The 19,468-nt window shown below is 38.1% G+C and overlaps 1 protein-coding gene and 1 long non-coding RNA gene across 5 annotated transcripts; one reads left to right on the forward strand and one right to left on the reverse strand.

Moving 5' to 3' along the window:
- Window positions 1-3,980: 3,980 nt before the first annotated feature.
- On the forward strand, window positions 3,981-4,676 carry LOC116197954. Its single transcript, XR_004155120.1, has 2 exons — window positions 3,981-4,295; window positions 4,380-4,676. It is a non-coding gene; the product is annotated as an uncharacterized LOC116197954 (long non-coding RNA).
- A 4,553-nt stretch (window positions 4,677-9,229) lies between these two features.
- On the reverse strand, window positions 9,230-16,965 carry LOC116197725 (protein argonaute 10). Of its 4 annotated transcripts, none has more exons than XM_031527953.1 (22): window positions 16,755-16,965; window positions 15,219-15,757; window positions 14,466-14,674; window positions 13,880-14,029; window positions 13,660-13,793; window positions 13,455-13,564; window positions 13,273-13,379; window positions 13,013-13,151; window positions 12,763-12,879; window positions 12,559-12,666; window positions 12,395-12,466; window positions 12,107-12,229; window positions 11,852-12,011; window positions 11,655-11,776; window positions 11,218-11,355; window positions 10,970-11,112; window positions 10,791-10,853; window positions 10,650-10,713; window positions 10,426-10,561; window positions 10,194-10,267; window positions 9,928-10,054; window positions 9,230-9,717 (listed from the first exon to the last, which is right to left on the reverse strand). In XM_031527953.1, the coding sequence occupies exons 2-22, from the start codon at window positions 15,723-15,725 to the stop codon at window positions 9,527-9,529; spliced, it is 2,994 nt and encodes a 997-aa protein (XP_031383813.1). In that variant the 5' UTR covers window positions 15,726-15,757; window positions 16,755-16,965; the 3' UTR covers window positions 9,230-9,526. The 4 variants fall into 4 exon arrangements, with proteins under 4 accessions (XP_031383813.1, XP_031383812.1, XP_031383814.1 ...); XM_031527952.1 differs by having other exon boundaries at window positions 16,759-16,964; XM_031527954.1 differs by lacking the exon at window positions 16,755-16,965 and adding an exon at window positions 16,236-16,691.
- Between the last annotated feature and the right edge of the window lie 2,503 nt (window positions 16,966-19,468).

Raw genomic sequence — 19,468 nt, forward strand, 5'->3', positions numbered from 1 at the left:
TTCTTCGTACGCTAAAGTTGAACCCCCTCCCCCTCTCTTTATAGCCCACAACTTGCCAGTAACTTCCGCGACACTACGACGAGGTAGCTTACCTAGCCCCCCTCCTCGATCATAATCGGTCTTCCCATGCTATGTAGATGGAGTAAAATGCAACTTAGTCGTCTTAGAATTGACACATGAACCAGTGTATATGCTATTGCCAGCTTAAGCAGGTCTCTCTTCCAACGTCATAAAATTGATTACTAGTTAACTGAATTATCTATTTTAATTTCCTTTCACGAAAAAGCAATAAAGTACGTCTTCAGTTCCAGACCCTCGATAAAGTACGTACAATGTCAACCAAATGTATCAGGGCACCATTATTAATATATGTTCTTCCGTTTGTTTACGTTTCAATACGTGTATGTATATACGATCCCGAAGTCGAAGACAAAGAGAAAGACAAGACAATAGGCAAAAGGAGAGCTCTTGCAGCGAAACGCCAATTTGCATTTTTCATTATTTAAAAATTTTCACAATAATTATCCCAAAAATAATAAAAAAATCAATTATTACATGGTATATTGTAATATTTCGTTTGTTATAACTTATATTTACTAGAAAAGAAGATTTCATGAATTATTTTAGCATCAAGAAAATGAAAACCTACCTAATGGGTAGTCTATACTTCTCAACAATAACCTCTTTCGAAGGATGCTTCTTTTTTCTTTTTTTCTTTTTTTGATCAAAAAAGGGCATAGACGAATTCCAGAAATATTTCTTCCAACATTGATTGTACGGTAAACCTTGGTGATTGTTAATCACAAAGCTGATCTCCATCGAGAACTATAGCTCGGGTTCGCTCAGACCTGAAGTCACCTGAAAACTATATATATATATATATATATATATATATATATATATATGCTGGGTAAAGCTTGACTATATATGATCTTAATTAGCACAATATATTTCTGAAATTTATGCATATGCCAAATACGGTATAAATATTTCCTCGTGAAAAAGTAAGCAACTTTTGAATTTCATATATCTCGCTAATTCCAAACTCGACGCAGATGCAACTTGGCCTTAAAACGGAGATTCCCAATCCAAAGTTAAACCTATTGCTCAGAGACATATATCATATGCGAATCCTTGCAGATCATATGAGTAAATTAATTAAGTAATGGTGGAAATTATATGCAAAGAGAAAGATAGCTCAACACGTGAGAGAGAGTGATTGCACATCATGAATGAAAATTTTAATGCACTTCACTTTGCATATATATATACACACACACACACACATTGACGTGCTGCGTGAAATAGACTCGAATATATGCTAATCCATAAGGGATAATTATATATAAACACTATCTATTAGCACAATTAATTAGTGATCATGTGGTGACATCTAATAATTAACGAACATTCTCTTGTTGATTGATGGCCAAGGCTGCTGGATATTTTGGTAATATAATATATATGCTCATATGGAGAAGATCATAATGTGCCAACGATTTGGATTGAGTCGAAAGAATCCATTGTGTTATACAGTAGAAATGTTAATAACTAATCGAAGAAGAGGGATGACCTTTTTGATTTTGTGTTTCAGCATTTATCCAAAGACGTCCGTGCCCGACATTCACACAATTTTATACACATTAAATTTTATCCAAAGGTCAGATTTTATCATCACTGTCATCATAGTTATAATAGTAATTGTGTTATTATTGTTAATCAATTCAGTAGAGAGTATTCCTATAATTACTACCAATTTTTGTTCTGGGTGGAAATCTCATTTGTCAATAAAGCTTTTGTTGTTTGAAAAATTATCCATTCGTATTACATATAACCTTTCCTTATTTCAGATGTGTGTATTTATATATACTATTTTTTTGATAAGATATGTATATATAATATATTTATAAGTATATCATCTTGTTGTTTGATAAATTAACTGTACCTGGCTAATTATATATATGCATTATACAATTGTCAATCATAACTTATCGAATCGCTCAATAGAGAGTTTCTAGAACAAAAATCTATAAAGCATATCTTTGACGTAATACATAACAATATGCGCATAACAGATTTATGACAACAGATGATTAATAACAAACACGTAATTATTGACCTTCTCGGCATGACCCATTTCATTGATATGCTTCGAATATGAATGATAAGCCCTATAGGCACCACCTAAGACCCTAAGCCTAGTGCTTTCGAATGTAGGGGGTTGTCCGAATTAATTAAATATTATATTAAAACAATTGATTAGATACCCTCAAACTTTTCTCACCATATAATTGTTAGGGGAATATACTCCTGCAGGAATATGTTCCGAAAAGAGATTAATTTAGATACCTGAAAAAATAGAGTGATGAAAAATGATTACGTAGAGTTTAGCCTCATTCCTTATGTATTAAACACGTCAGATAGGGATTTTAGTTAATTATATACAATATTCTATCATATCTACGCGACTCTATTTTAATCTTTTGCATGAGAAATTCTTTTTTCATTGAACCTAAAAAATATCGTCAATCTATTGAGGGAAACTAATTCTTATTTAGGCGTCGATTTAATCCTAACCAAAAAGTACTCTCAATGAGTTTGGACCCTCTTGTAAAGCATATAAGATTTACCAAAATAGGGCCATCTGTATGATTTTTGAAAAAAAAAAATATTTTATTTATGCAAAAGCCTGTAAAAATAAGTGCAATCCTTCATTCATGCCTAATATAAAGGTGAGCAGCTGATTTGTTTGGATATTTTACATGTATATGTGTCCTTAATTATAAATGCTGCGAATTTTTTTATGATGGAATTCTTTTGAAATTTTATTGAATTAATTATATAAAAAGAGAGGGTCATTTTCCTAATAGTCCTTTTCAAATGTTTCTAGTGAGTAGTAGCTAGTGAGGGTGCAGCTGGCACCAGTAGCAATGAAGTGCTTATGCAGGAAAAACATTCAAGAAATGATAAATTTTCAAGGAAAACGCATCAAACACTGAACAAAGAAATGGCCCAAATAAGGAAAAATGGGATTAAATGCACACCAGCACCATTAACCAAAATGGAATAAAGATTGGGATATGTTTAGCAATGAAACTGTGAGTCTCTCACCTGATTTTCTTGGCAAATATGTTGAGCTGCTCTTTTCCTCCTTCCTTTTATGTGAACCTCACACACCAGCACATACATATCTCTCTCTCTCTCTCTATATATGGATATTATCTTCTATACATATACATATATGTAAAAAAAAAAAAAGACCACTGCAGACATGGTCCCCGTGGTTCTTCTTTGGTGTTCACTCATATCGAATCAAAACTAATACACGTCTAGGCAAAAGTCGACAATATACAACATGTTTCAAAGGTAGTAATTCTGTAACGTAGATATCAAAAGATTCGCTATTATTATATAATGATACCATCTAATAGAAAATTGTCAGATATAACTCATCGAGAATATACAATGTGAACATATATATTTTTTCAAAAAAAAAAAAAGAGTATATGCATTAAATGTACATATGTGGGATGTATATAATATGGTGTATTTGTTAGGGTGAGATAGAGATGGATGCATGTTAAAAGGTCCCCCCTTTCTTCAGAGAGACCCCAACCTATGAAACAAAAGTTAAAATTTAGTTCTCTTTACAACTTATATACAAACAATATATATAATCACTAACCTGTCTCAAACTGCATGTTGGCGTGACATTATTCAATTTGCCACCATTGTTTTGGGACCACTCATCTCTCTCTCTCTCTCTCTCTCTCTCTCTCTCTATCTCTCTCTTTTTTTTTTTGATATCTCAAAAGAAATATTATTCAATATATCAATAATTATATTTTGCAAAGTTTTTTTTCTTTTTATTTGGCAAATTTAAGTCTACTCAAATATTCCATAAAAAAATCATATTCTCTGATAATTCACAATCCCTTCACCATCAACCTCTCCCCTTCCCTCTATAAATAACCCCCCCTATCCTCTTCCTTGTCCTCATGACCTCTACCCACATAGAGTGAAGGAAGGAGGAGAAGAAGAGAAGCATATCGAGCGAGCTTCGTCGTCGTCATTCGGTCGGGCACCATTACCAGTTGAAGCTGCCAGCATGATCTTAACTTCCCCTCCTCCTGCTCTTCAGCTCCTTGGAGGGAAGACGATCGAGATCATGTGGTAGCTTCACCTGTTGCTGGTAGCACGAGACAGATAACCCTAATTCTTCGGCCTGGTTGGAAAGAACTTAATTTGTTCCCTAAGGTCTAGCTAGAGAAGAACTTGACCTTGGGATTGTGAAGGTACGTGTCGGATCCATATCTCTTTTGTCGATTCACTTCGTCCAATCTCACGGCTCTGGACAATTTACTTCTCTTCACCGGCAGAACCTTCGCAGTCAAAGTCATTCGAGAGACTCCATCTCACATTCGCAAACCTGCCTGAGATTCGACGGGTTAAGGAGACCGCAGTGGCTGTGTGTCAATTAGCTGTAAATTTAATTTGCTCATGTGGGTTCTTGTCTGTCGCTTCAATTTTGTGCTCTAGGGTTTCTTCCATGGTTGATGGGGCTGTTGTATTTAGTGACAATATCTAAACCAGAAAAAATATATTATTCATATTGTGCAGGATTGCCCAGGAACTGTTCTGGACAGTTAAAAAACAAAAAACAAAAAAAAAAATGGTGTCACAAGCGACAGGGATTTTTGTGTCTCGGAGAAGTTGAGGATTTCAAGATCTGTCTTTTTTTGTGGTCTGCTTCGATGATCGAGCCTCTCTCTCAACCAAAATGGCCTCACATATGATATTCCTCAAATTAACTGCACATATTTCCCTTTTGCTATTAATTAAATTAAATAAATAATGAATTTTTTTTTTTGGGGGGGGACGTATCCAGTGAGTCTCTCCTGAAATTGTTTGGGCCGTACTCGTCTCATTATACGGTCTCAGTGACTGTTAGATCTTATAATATTGAAATGACTCTGCAGGTCTGAGGATTATGTGATCAACTTTTGTGTACTTCTCTTTGGAATGTGTCCTGCCCTCTGCCACGATATGGTGTTGGACTTTCCATGAAAGTAACGGAAAAATAATAATAATAAAAATAAATAATAATAATAATAAACCCTAGAGCTCTTCAGATGATTAAACCTGCTCATCATGGTTAAATTTTCCGGGATTAATCGCAACTGAATTAACTGTTCTGTTCTCGGAGGGAGATATCGAGTGAAGACCAACTTCTTAGTTTGGTCTGGGAACTCCAAATGAAGAGGAGAAAACATGCAAAGCAGCTAGCACAACCAAAAACACATGACTTAGGTTTTAAAATCATAACTTGTTTTCAAAAATGAAAGTGAGATGAAAGAAATTTGTCCTATTGTAAGAATGTAACTGTCCACTGGGATTAAACTAAGAACAATCTGCAATTAGTACTGTACCCTTTTGGTTTTCCGTTTACGACCCCAAGAAAGGCTGTGGTTGTGCTCAAGTAAGACATGAACATACTCCAGTGAGCAGAATGGCGCTTTACTATATGTTGGGTGGTCGATCGTTCTACCACAAGACAAATGTACGAGATCATGATTGAGGTTGTAAGCAATAATATGCAGATTCTCCGATCTCTCTCTCTCTCTCTCTCTCTTTTTGTTTGCGTTAATTTCTGGGTGGTTTCTCTTAGATTTTATTTTTTATTTTTTTATTTTGATAGGTCTCGATTTCTCTTAGATGATCACATTGCTTGTCTTCTGCTCAAGTTCCTCATATTTCTGCAAGTCTGAGAGAGTGATTGCTGTGGCGTAATTGTCTCTCTGTAGGTATATATTAGTGTGCATCCAGTTTTAACCTTACTTCTTCCCTGTGCTGCTAATTTCTTTGTCCTTCTCTTGTAATTTTGAGTACTCTTTCGTCGATGAAATCTTGATCGGCCCCTAAAAGAGTGGGTAATAGCTCATTAATCTGCAGGGACAGAGATCTATTTGTACTCATAGATCCATGTCGACGTTTTTGTTAATGTTCTAAGTAGTAAGTACTAAGTTGGGGGTCCGGGTGATTGGATTTTAAGGCAGCAGGATTTCCCATCTCTACTTGTTTTGCATCATTAACAGAACCATCAAATTTCTTAACTGATCAGCGTACTATACTCTTCCGGTAAAGTTGCTCACATATGGAGGCCTAATTGAAAACCAGACTCCTAGCTAGGACTGCAAACATAGCATTCCTTCCACGTATTTATATGTGGTATGCACGATTCCCATCCTATTTACTCATGTAATGATCACAATACCAGTCGAGAATCCTAATGTTGGCAAGTGCGTGCGTGGGGAACTTTCAACGTCTCAGATTGGGATATGTCACCTATTTAATATTACACTAAACTAATCCGTGGATCGGATCTTATGAGGGAGATCTAGCGCCTCTGTATCGATCATTAATCTTTTGTTTTTTGATGACTTGATAACCCTCATTCTAATGCCTAATGCATTAATATCTCATCCCTAATAAATCCATTTCTACATTTCTCAGTGTCCTATCATGCTCTGTTGCACGTCAATGCAAAAATCTTTTCCTCCATTTGTTATATCACAAATTCGCCTTAACATTGGGACTTTTAGTCCTAACTTGAACAGCAAATACATCATAACACATTATATAGACTCAGTATACCAGCGAAAAGTTAGAAGGTTCGTCGTTGTTAATAGTATAGTACAGTTCAAATTATTGATCTTTCAATTAATTAGCTGTTCATCTTCGTTATTCTTCCCTGTTTAAACCTAATTTTACGAAAGCAAGATCATCACAAGGAGCCTGATCACTTGGCCTATTGACAGTTCGATTATCTTACGAAAGACTTGAATTTGGTAACCAAAAAAAATTCTTTTGTCACTGCAAAAAGACTCGAATTTGGTTTTCTGGCTTCCTAGATGAAGAACAGGCCGGCTTTCAACATATTCGATTTCGTTCACACGAAGATCTTACCATTATGGTGCTAGGCAAGCGAAGCGGTATAGCAATTTTGTATGAAAACAAAACCTCCATTTCTGGACAAGATTCCATGGAGCTTTACTCCCTTCAAAGTACACCCAAATGAAAAATAAACACCAAAAAAACCATTTTTGCTTGATTCTCTCAAATCTGAAAATCTCCCCTTATACTTCTTTTTGGGGGGGGGGGGGTCGTCTCTTTGATGCTGATGAAGGACATCAAGTGGAAGGCAAAAGTTGGTGAAAAATGTAAGACCTCAGGACCCCCTTTCAGTACATTGCTTGGCATTTCTGTTGCTTTTTTTGCATTGAAAGTTGGTGAAAGGGGATTTGGGTATGGTTTTGATTTGAAAGAGATGTATCAGTTGTGGTGTGTACTATTTCATTGGAATGACCATTGCCCTTTTCCTTGGACGGCATTGCCATATATAGGAATTATTGATGATCATGTCAATATTTTCACATCTGTAAGATCTTTGGTCCCATGAGAATGGAAGTTCATCATCAGCTCGGCCCTTCTCGAAATCGTAATAGAATTCAGATCATAAAGCAAAATGATAAGTATTCAGTTTGGTTGGGCTTACGAGTAAGCGAAGACGGCCTTACCATCATCGGTCGGCACAGTGGAGCACGTTCGAAGCTCACGAGTCGTACCTATCTTGGGCATTGAAAGAAAAGTCATACTGTTGTGCACCGGATTGAAAATGCTGAGATGATTGTATATGCACATGATAAAGGCGCGGAACATGAACTGGACTAGTTAATGGTTTGAGTTTTTCCGATGTGGCATTATACATTTATCCTGTAAGAAATAATCCCATCAAAGATTAACTAGTTAATCAAAGCTGGAACTTGTAAACATCCACCTGATGCATCAGTCGAGTCCTAATGTTGATGATATCACAGCTCAAATTCAACTTTCAAAACGTACGAGTTGTTCACTGCTTGCTTGTGGACCGATCTGGAATTCGAACTGCTGTTATTTTACTGTAACATTTAAGGGCCGAATTTTATTCTATATTAACCCCAACCTCTTTTTTCTTTTTTTCTTTTCGGTTATAAAGAGACTTATGGGCCTAGCATAAAAAAATAGAAATATAAATAAAGAATACAGGTAATTCCACTTACGAGAATCGGATTGAGAAGCTCTTGGTTCCTGATTGAGAGCGTTTGTCATTGTACTAAAACCCTCTATCTAAGCTCTGACCTCTTTCCTTGAATAAATCTTAACCGTAAAATGGATTAAGCCAAGGAAACATAGTCAGGAGTTCACTAATTTCTAAAAGAAGAAGCTCACATACATATATATGTTCTACATGTAATTTCTTTTTCCATCTCCAATTATATCACTATACATGGACTTCCTTCAAAGTAAACCAGACAAGCAAAACATAAGAGATGTCTTAGAAATTGTTGTTGGTGAAAACCTTTAGAAGGTATGTTTTTGCATCAATGTGAAACTTTATGCTAATTAATGTTTTTATTTTTCCCAAGATCAAAAGTTAATTAGGTACATGATTAAGTTAATATGTAGCTAAAGTAGAGGAGCTGATGGCTAACCCAAATTGAAGTAGGCCCAAATTGAAGCTGGGTCCGAGTTGCCAGATGTCAGCGCTCTCACTCTACTGTACATTGCACAAACATATGGCTAACTGAGCAAGGCAGTGGGCCAGAACAGGACGCAGCCCCATCATATGCCCAGATTCAGCATTGGACTTACTGTTGCAGTAACCATTTGATCCAGTGAGTCCTAAAAGCAGTGGCTCTAAGTAAATACTAAATAGGAAGCATCGCCATTGCGGTAAAACTCGAGTCCAGGTAACATACTTTTCCGGTACATGGTTCTTGCAATATCCATTGATCCGAAAAGATTTGAGATTCTTCTCTGCGTATTCGATTTGGGTAACATCTTCAAGGATAAAGCATGGGGAAGGAAAGGATCAGTTGCATGAACATTGAACCTACGGGGAATCCTGCAATCCTATGACTGCCTATAAGGCTACAACTTTTCTGCATTTTTCATTCATATGGCCCATGTCCTCAGTATTTCCAGAAAACTATTATCCGATCTCTGTGCCGACTTCTTGTGGTCCCACTGTTTGCGCGTCACAGGTCCTATTGTGCAGAAGTACTATGATACATCGGTCATCAGACTGTTTCTGTCTGTCATTTCGAGTTTACTATCATAAGGCGCAAAGTTTTGCGTGACATGATCTGGTCGTGAAGTTCGAAAGAACTATGCAAAGTCGGGAGTGCCCTTCAACAATAACCGGAGCAGAGAAACCTGCTAAAACTCTTAATTCGATTCCTGAACCAGCATTTCTTTACAACAAGCCTACACCGATGCAACCACGACTACATAGATGAAATCCTGATCCTTTCTAATCCTATCCTGTCCTAGTTCTACCTTATCATTTATCCAACAGGTTTTCTACTACTACTACTATAGAGTCCTAAGCTGAACTGAACTACACTGCTGCTGGAACTACCGACAGAAATACGGAAATCAGAGAATCATGTACATATAAACAGGATTACATGTACATAAAACTGGCCTAACAGTAGAACATTACTCTCTTCACATTCTCCTTCAAGGCAGGCAATGGCTTCACTCCAGACTCTGTCCGGGACCCCTTCGTCTTATTCCCACTGCCCGTGCCACTTGAGCCGTTTTCTTGTTGCAGCTCAGGTTCCATGTAGAACCGTGCTCGAAATGCCGCCAAGTGTGCATAATAAGCTGGAGGTACTGCATCGAATAGAAAGAGATGTTTTAGAGTTAAAACATGTGCAGTGGATCAACAATAAATCAACACATGTAAAAAAAAAATCTCCAATCGGTTCAAACAAAATAGTATGCCTTGGTTCCCTGAATGAGCTGCCAACTGCATTTTATACTGCTAATATCATGGCTAGGAAAACAGAATGAAGGGGATATAAAAAGGAAAAATCAGCTTACCAACTGAGACAGAACGCGTGCACCTCGCATATGTGTAGCAAAGGTTGTTAGTGAGCGACTGAATTCCGTCAGGTGTGAAATTATTCTCATCCCACAAAACATGATAATGAGCCGGCCGACTTGTACCCTGCAATGTCAAGATGAGAAATGTGCATCATATAACATGAATTTATATTTTATATGTCATGGAAAAGAAGTATCACCCTTACGACAATAATCTTGAAGAAAAGGCGAGTAGCAGGAAACAGAATAAAGAGGAATTTTACCTGAATCCCAGCATGACTGCAGAGGTAGAAATCAAATTCAGTTGGATGACAGATTTTGGTATCAACCACCGTACCTGAAAATTCAATTTTGAAATCAAACTTTATGTATGCTGGAATACTTGGATAGTATCTTCAGTTTACCAGAAAAGATTCAACAGTACCAATAATAGCACCAAGAATCTGAATTGTTCTATATAGGATTAACTAAGATTTACGGTCACGTATCACTTACCAGGCATGATATTCCCACTCTTATCTACACTGCTTCTGTCTCTGTGGTTGTTAGCAAACAACCGAGTATGGTGCCGTTTCTGTACCACAATGAATGTCACTGGCGGTTGATAATTTGGTTCCAGAGACGCACAAGCCTGGAAATCGTAATCAGAAGATTCAGTTTCTTCCGTAAGGTATCAGCTTATCCAGGTAAGACAAATGGAGGTGTTATATAACAATCACCTTCCGAATTGCATCCAATTCATACAAGAGTACTTGATAAAATTGCCCTTCGCTGACTCCATCCCTGTATAGTCCGTTAAGCAACTGTCAGCAATGGATATCAAAACATCAACTGCCTCATCGATGAAAAAATGCAATTACCGGTAAAAGATTATTCTGAGCGGCTTCTGCCCTGTGGCCTTTCTAAATGAAATCAAGAGATCCCTGCACAACATAGAGCAAAAATCAAGCAAGTTGGAAAAGAGATAAATTAAAGAAAATCTAATACAAACAAACAGAGAGCTCAAAACTTGATAGGATGAATAGAATCAGGGAGATACCTAATCATGCCGCCACTGACAGTTCCACGAACAGGATCGTGCCATGTCTTGTATAAATCTTGTATGAGTTCCTGTCTGTGAGCCTGCGCACATACCAGTCCCGCGTATTTGGTCACTTCAGGCCAGTCTTGGGATGCCACTACCTATAGTTCCAAAATGGAGACATCAGCAAATTTGATACTTTAGAAATTATTTTACTGTGCGAATATAATGTGGCATAAGAGGAACTGAAAGTGTAGGGATCATACAGCAGCTATAGAGGGGCTCGAGTCTTCCCCATTTTCTGGGTGGGTCACATCTGCCCCGAATATGATGGTTGGTATGTCACTGACTAGGGGAATTCTGCAGCTAATTGCATCCAAAAGAACCGTATTTCTACCACCCATCTGCACAGAAAAGCCATGAAATTTATACATCTGAAGAGATGGAAGCTGACACATCTTTAAGAAATTTACATACTTCTATGATTATTTTTTTTAGTGGGCTCATGCATTGCAGGGATTAAGATCCCATGCAATTCTCTCTCAACTATGCAAAAGTTATACATATATTTTAGACATTGTGGACAACAAACAAAATACTGTTGACAACAGAACAACTTTTATTTAAGTCCCATAAAAATCTCTCACAATTCAGAATTGGTGAGGAGAAATACTTTATAGACAATGTAATGATCGAAACAAACCTTAACGTTGATTTTCAGTGAGACGTTAGCAAGGTACTGCTTGCTTATCTTGAAGACATGCTTTGTGAGACAGCACTGGGATATCAACCCAAGATCAGTCTCGCATATTCGCTTAAGGTCACCTGCCAATGGAGAACCATTAAGTCCAATTCATTGATCAGATGTCAAACACAAAGTGTAATTGATCTACAACTTACCATAGAGGGACCCATTGTTGTCAGGCAGAATAGCCAGTAAAAGTTCAAGTTCTTTTCCCTTCGTTTTGTTCATGGCTGCATGATAAACGTGCTTCAACGCTTTCTCGACCTGCTCAGGCCTTGCATTGTAGATTGGTATAACAGGGTCGGGATTAAATTCCTACAAACAACGGAATAATAGCCAAGTCAATGACAAGCCTTTTTTTGTTGGATAATTTTTCAGAAGTATGTAATAATGAGAGGACAGAAAGATACCATTCCAGAAACTTGACACATTTGGGCCAGCTCATTACAGAATCCCCTCACGATACTATCCTGCACGCTCCGTGAAAAATTGATGCATGCCCACCGATTCACGGTCATTCCATTTATCATTTTCTGCATAGAAGGAGAGGTAAGATGATAAAAGAAAAATTACAAGTTGAATATTGAAATCATCATTAATAAGGACAGAAAAAACTGTCAGAGTTTTCGTTGTCAAAGTGTTGGCCATAAAGAGGGGGGGGAGGGGGGGGAAGGGGAATGTGATATACAGGAATTTACTTTATTCATCATGTTCCATTGACCTACTTGAGGCAAACAATCCTTCTCCTTCCCAGTTTCGTGATATTTCAGCTGCATGTAACAATGCCAGAAGAGGAAGAACAATTAGTTCACGCAATCCCCTAGAAGGAATTTAGCACAAAAATAAATGTTCTTTATATTACCCAAGGGGCAGGAAGGATACGAGCTTCAACAGAGGCCAACTTTTCACTAATTTTGATGCCAAACTCCTTCGCATAAGGATCTTGATCGTATGAGTTGTGTTGCACCGTCTGCTCAGTTAGCAAGTGAAAATTGGTCAATTAGGCGCAATTAATTATCAGACTCATTATAAACCAACTTCCTAGAATCAGTTGCAAGTTACGAACCCTCAAGATGTCATTTTCACGATCCCTTGGTCTTTGGCATGTGACTCTTAGGAGGGCAGTAATTTGCTTTTCATTCAGCCTCTTCGTATACCGTTGCCCCTCAACAATTTTGCAGGCCTAAAAAGAAAAAAAAAATCAATATTCAGCGTAAGAACAACGGTAATTAACAAGTTTAACATGCTTATCAGAGGGAGGAAAAAAAAAAGTTTGTTAATCAGCAGAGTGAGTTAAAATTACAGTGACAACTTACCTCCATTGGTAAATAATTAGCCTTCTTTTGGTTTCCCACTTGAAGACATGGAAGATGTGTGTATTGAATAGTGAAGCCATACATCTCTTGGAAGTATTCTACAACTGACTTCATGTTCGATTCATCATCTACAGGAAACCTGAACAATAGATCCCTCCTTAGCACATGCCCACAAAGTAAAACTAGAGAAAGCCAAATAGCAAAAGGTGGTCCTGTTTTTGTTCAAGATCATAGGGAAAATTCACTGGAGAAGAACTTACACCAGCTCTCTCGTTGGTTGAGACGTGAGCCCCGAAACGCGATACTTCCTTCGTACATTCCCTCTGTGCGTTACTTCCACTTTCACTCCACGAAGAGCTCTCTTAATCTGGTATAGAATTTTAGCTCAATAAGTGAGTGAACTTAGTGAATATTCGATTCACAAGTACACCAAGAAATACACCTTCACACGATCAGAATCAGATAATTGTCTTGATAACACGTCTTTGCCCAGAAGCTGGCCCACAAATTCAATCACAGGAAGAGGCTCGATAAATGCTGCCGAAGCCATATCTAGTGCATACACCAATTGAAGAAAGAATAATTAGGTAATATGATAAAAGAATACAGTTCACTAAGATTATAATATATGTTAAAGGATTAACTACCAATATTCAACGATAGACCCATCTGGGTTGGCCTGATGCTTTGGTAAAAGCCACACCATGATTCCAATCCCTCGCCCAGCCTTTGAGGAGCTCTGATATCTGGTGAGAAGAAAGATCTGCCAATTGGGCAAAATCTACAAAAGTGCATGTTCTATGTAATTAGGCGAATAACCTAAATAAAATTGCTGTCATTAACTTAAGAAAGGTTTTCATGCATTACCTCCTTGTTGAAAGCTCTCTAAGTACTATGTCAAGTATCTGAAGAGCTTCTTGTGGAGCATCGGCCCGTTTACCAGCTAGGAACTCTCCCAAATGGTGCAGGTTTGCCCGCGCAACGAACTTAAGCACCACTTTGTACTCTCTTTCCCGCCTGGAATTTAAAACAAGTACATCTTTTCTCAGAGTGGGAATTCAGTCAAATCAAAAGATCAATTTGTCAATTCTTTTGATAATGTGTATTCTGCATTCATGAACATCAAAGACTAGTAGCACGCATAACATAATATACTATATACACCCTTCCTTTTGGTATTTAAGGTTGCAGTCATGAAACTTGAGCCATTGAATATTATTATAAATCCAGAAATGCAAACCACTAGAGTAGCATAATTATACAGTAAAGAGTACCATGATTATACAATGGCTATCAAATAACACAAGGAAAAGCCAACAAGCTTATAACACATTTATTACGTATTTGTACATGGCATCGTTTAATACGAGCTGCCCAAATGACGTGCGAATATAGAAACGCATTACTTTCAAGAAAAAGTCAAATAATTGAAATGGTCAAAGGAGTAGCTTACTTGGGGCCACTGATACCACCATCATCATCTAAGAGCTTGATCCTGAACTCCTTCGCCACAAAGGGGAGCTCACCGGCTGTGTACAGGCTCTTCCGGCCATCATAGGCGGGAAGTCGCATTCCGAGCGCAGATTCTCTGTACAGCCTCACAAGTTCTGCCATGATTGCCCTGTTCACGGTTCTTGATGCCACCTCTGGTGTAATAGTGACCTTTGCATGCGACAGATAATAACAGCTGCTCAGAAGGGTGAAAACAGAACAGAAGAAAAAGAACAAACTTTGCGCAGCAAACAAAAGGAACAAATCTGAAGAGCTCATTAATGCCCCCGAAAAGAGACAGGAAAAAGATAAAAAGAAAACACAACTCGCACAGGACACTCCATTCAATTTCACCTTCAAATGTAACAGCAGAAATCAGCAAAGCAACCTCATAAAGTGACATCAACCCGCTAAAGAGTGTCAGATTAAAGGGCCCCAAATATATCAACACCAACAAAGAATTATTCAATTTTTCAGCCCAATTATTCTTCTTCAAGATTCAGTTTTTCTACCTTCTCAGCTTCCAATTCCTCTGCTACTAGTAAATTTTCATGCTTCTCAAGAAACCCACCAAAGAAAGTAAATAAAAAACTTGAAAAAACAATTTTAAGCAAAATTTTAAATTAAATTAATTTTATTTCAGTGATCATACTTGTAAAGATCCATGATTTTACTTTAAATCCACCAAATGCAAATGATGATTCGAGGAACTTACATCATATTGATTCAGGTCCTTCTGTGGCAACTCTGCGAAGAAATGATTGGCCTTCACTATGCACTTAGTCCCTGCTTGCCCATAGCCGGGCCTAGGGGCGAAGTTACATGACCTGCTCGAGCTCGGAAACTTCACCAAGCTCCTGCTGTTCTGAGCACACTCGTTCGGGGTTCTCGGGACGATGACTCCCATAAGCCGGTCCTCCGAAGCAACAGGCTTATCGGCAGCAGTACAAGGACGAGAGCTCGGCCTCGTGCAGGCATCGCCTTGGTCGGATTTCCTCCCGCCCCGTCCCCGCCTCCGGCTCCGGTTTTTGTTGGACGAGTTCGGGGAGGTCTCATTCTGGGACTTGTTGGAGTTAGGAGCCAGGTCTTGCCGCGGCGGGCACTTGCCGTTCTGAGGGGCTTTAGGGGACTTGTGGGGATGGTTCATGGAGTTTTGGAGGTGGGTCTTGATCACGATGGGATGCTGTTGTGAGCTCTCCTCCTTCATTTGCCTCACTGGCATGCTGGTTTACTTGCTCACAGACTAAAGCTCGCCTGTGCAAACGAAAGCCCAAGGCGAGAAGAAAAATTGCATGTCAGAGTCAGAGGGGGGAAGCATGTATAGCACGAAATGGTGAATAAAAGGAAACAATGATGCAAGGGGAGTGGGGTAAGGACTAAAAGCGCCATCCATTGACAGCACATTTCGAGCTTCACTGTTCCTCGACAAGAAATGGAAAACCCATTAAATACTACGATGAAATCAAATCAAAGATGGCTCCTTTCAATGAAAATGGATTTCATCGGGAGGGCATGTTGAGGAGAGTTGAGCTTTAAAAGCCATGAATGGACGCAAAGACAAAAGAAAACGTAGGGAGACCCGAAAACCAATTACTCTTTCTTTCTTCTTCCCCCTCCTCTTCTTCCTTCAGATTCTTCTTCAATCAGAAAACCAATGACCATGAATCCAAATAGAACAGTTTTTTTTTTGGCTTTTATTTATTGCAATGGAACAAAAGCGAAATGGAAATACCCAGAAGAAGAGCCGGGGTTCCAACAGTCTCTCCAACCCAAAACTGAAAATCCGAAATGGGAGAGAAAGAAACACAGAAGAGACCAAGCAGATAAAAACACAGCCATATCCAATATTACAAAAATAAAAAATAAAAAAATTGGGGAGAAGAGAGAGAGAGAGAGAGAATGAGAAGAGGAATACATAGAAAGGAACAAAAGAGAAAAATGGGAGCTAGCAGAGAAGGAAGGAAGAGAGAGAGAGGGAGAGAGCAGAGCACACACATACAAAGGGAAGGAATAAACCTTGAAAGGGGCAGTGAAATCACTATCTCAAGGATACGCAAAATTAATGCAAAAAATGCTACAGGAGGAGCAAAGGAGATTTGGATTAAATGAAACCAAGAAAAAATAAATTAAAATGAAGGCATTATTATCATCATTAACCAGAAGAACTGCAATTACTACTACTCGCCAACCAACAAACATACGCAACTCCAACCACAAGATCTAACGGCTAGAAGAAGAAGAAGCTAAACACCTACAGGGAATGGCGCCAGAGCTGAAGGGGAAGGGGAAGAGAGAGAGGAGGAGAACAGAAGCTGGAAAAGAAAGGTGGGAGATAAAAAGAGAAGAGAGGAGGGGAATGATGATGGGGATGGGGATGGGGAGGTGGGGAAGATGAATATGATGATGGGGATGATGGGTGATCTTATACACGCATGCAAAAGGAGAGGCCTTTTGCTTTCTTTGTGCTTAGCTTTGGTCTCTGCTGCTGCTGCTGCTCTCTTTGCTTTCCTCCCTTTTCCAATTTCCTTCTCTCTTTTTTTTTTTTTACAATTCATTTTTTTTTTCTTATTAATGTTGTTGTTGTTCATGTTGGGTGCGAGTGTGCGATAGTTGCTTTCTTGGTCACGTGGCAAAAAAGGGTTTTTTGTGGGCTGTGCGGCTCCCTTTGGCTTTGCCTTTGCCTTTGCCCCCCTCTCTCTCCCTGTCTGTGGCTGTGTCTGCGTTCTGCTGTTCTCTCTCTCTCTCTCTTTCTCTCTCTCTCAACCACAACGAGAGAGAGAGAGAGAGCCAACCTGTCTGAGCTTTTCCTCCTCCACTACATTACACTATGGTTTGGGTCGAACGCGCCGCCTCGGGGACGTAGCGCGACCTCAGTGGCCCCTAAACATTAACCACAGGGGGGGGAGAGAGAGAGAGAGAGAGAGAGAGGGGAGAGAGACCACAGACAGACAGCAACGGCGTTTCGTCTCGATGGTCTTGTAGTACAACATTAAAACGTTGACGCATTCCTCGTATCGAGGTGGTATATGCTTCATATATAGTACATACATACGGTCGACGAAAAGAATTTCCTTGGTAGTGTATATATATATATATATATATATCTGAATGTGATTGTTTTATATTTTGTATGTATATATCTTATATCAACTAAGATGAAGCCTAACGAAAATAATTATAGTTATTAGCTATTATAATTTTTATTATTTATTAAAATTTATTATTTCATCGTATTAAACTATTAATTAAATGACTTTCCCTTATAACGAGAAAATAAAATAATTATAGTAATTATAACTTCAAAAAAAGAGAAATATAAATCTTTTATTTTTTTAGACAACATTATTATCAATTTATTGATTGTTGAAAGACTAATTTCATTTGGGTGCCGACTTGATTCTAATTACAAAGTATTTTTGGTGAGGTCTTGAAATTTTCATCTGAATTTAGAAATTGTGGACACAAAAGAAGCTATTTTTTCAAGTTCCTACAATCAAGAAAGCGCATCTCATGTTCAAATACGACGTATCATCACGTTATATATGATTTAGAAGCTAATACATGGTATTTTATTTAGAAAAATAGATATAGAAGTTGAAGTTGGAAACATTTTTGGCGAAATTCTTGGATTCGGTGGTTGAATATTTATGCGCTGCACTTCATACGAAACGTTTTCATACTTAAATAATAACGTTTCATATATGGAGAATAACGTTTCGTATGGAGACCCCGAGTGAATATTCAGTCGTTGGACTCGAGAATTGCTTAACTTTTTCGTCGATTATATAGCGTCCGGTTTAGCAATACATGATTTTTCTAGAGGAAAAAGTTACATGCTAATCATTTACCCCAAAAACGAAAAAGTTACATGCTAATCACATCTCGTTTGGTAAATACTCACCTCATATGATACCTTTTTGAATAATCAGCTCTCTTTTGGAGCAGTAATTAACTCGTCGTACTAGGGATCATTTACCACGCGTAATGTCCTTTTGAAAATCCGCACGTGCAAATAAGAATAAAAGCCACGTGCATGTTTATATCATGCACATAATAGGATATATGTTACACGACCTTTTCAGTTAAAACACCGTTAATTATAATATACATATATATATATATATGTATATAAAAACTTGTCCGAGCTTTGGCGTGACGAACTCAATCCCAAGAAGACCTGTATCATTCATCACGTGAACTACGACGCCTTATAACCATATTTCCGGCAATGCAATAGTTAATTACTAGCTAGCTCCCCATTATAGAGCTTCCAAAGGGCAAAATTTGACAAATTTGGACCCAAAAAAAAAAGATTTGATTTATGGGAATAAAATGAGCAGTAGGAAAAAAAAGGAAAAAAAAATATTTATCAATTGAGGACAATTTAAAGCAAAATGAAGGAATTATTAATTTAGGATTTATATAAGATTGAGGATATAGCAGCATACCTTATGAGTTATGAGGATGAGAACAGTAATTCGTAGCTTTAGTTGCAGTCCAGTCCCCATCTCTCTCACTCTCTATCTTTCTTCTGCCTTTTTTTCTTCTTCTTTTTTTTTTGCCTTTTCCTCTTGTTTGCGTAAAATGTCCCGATAATCATCTTTATATATACTCAAATTGTCTGTAAGATGTAACGGTCGATTCGACGGCAGTGACGGCGAGTGGGGTCCACCAGGTTGCATGGCTTTCGGGCGTTTTGGTCATAGCATGGCTCTCGTGCTTTGTTTTGTCTTGTGGACTGACTTGGGTGGCATGAACCAAGTTTGCGAAAACCGTCCAATAATTCGTCACTTTACGCATAATGTCGGGACCATATTAACAAGAAATCATAAATATATACATGCATGGAACACGTATACATGTTGAATTTCCTAAAATAAAATTACCTAAGTCGAATTATATTTCATAGGTGACGTAATTATTGGCCATAATGCATCCCCTAGGCGCTCTCTAGATCCCGATGAG

This window comes from Punica granatum, chromosome 2 (genome assembly GCF_007655135.1).
Source record: "Punica granatum isolate Tunisia-2019 chromosome 2, ASM765513v2, whole genome shotgun sequence".
NCBI lineage: Eukaryota > Viridiplantae > Streptophyta > Magnoliopsida > Myrtales > Lythraceae > Punica > Punica granatum.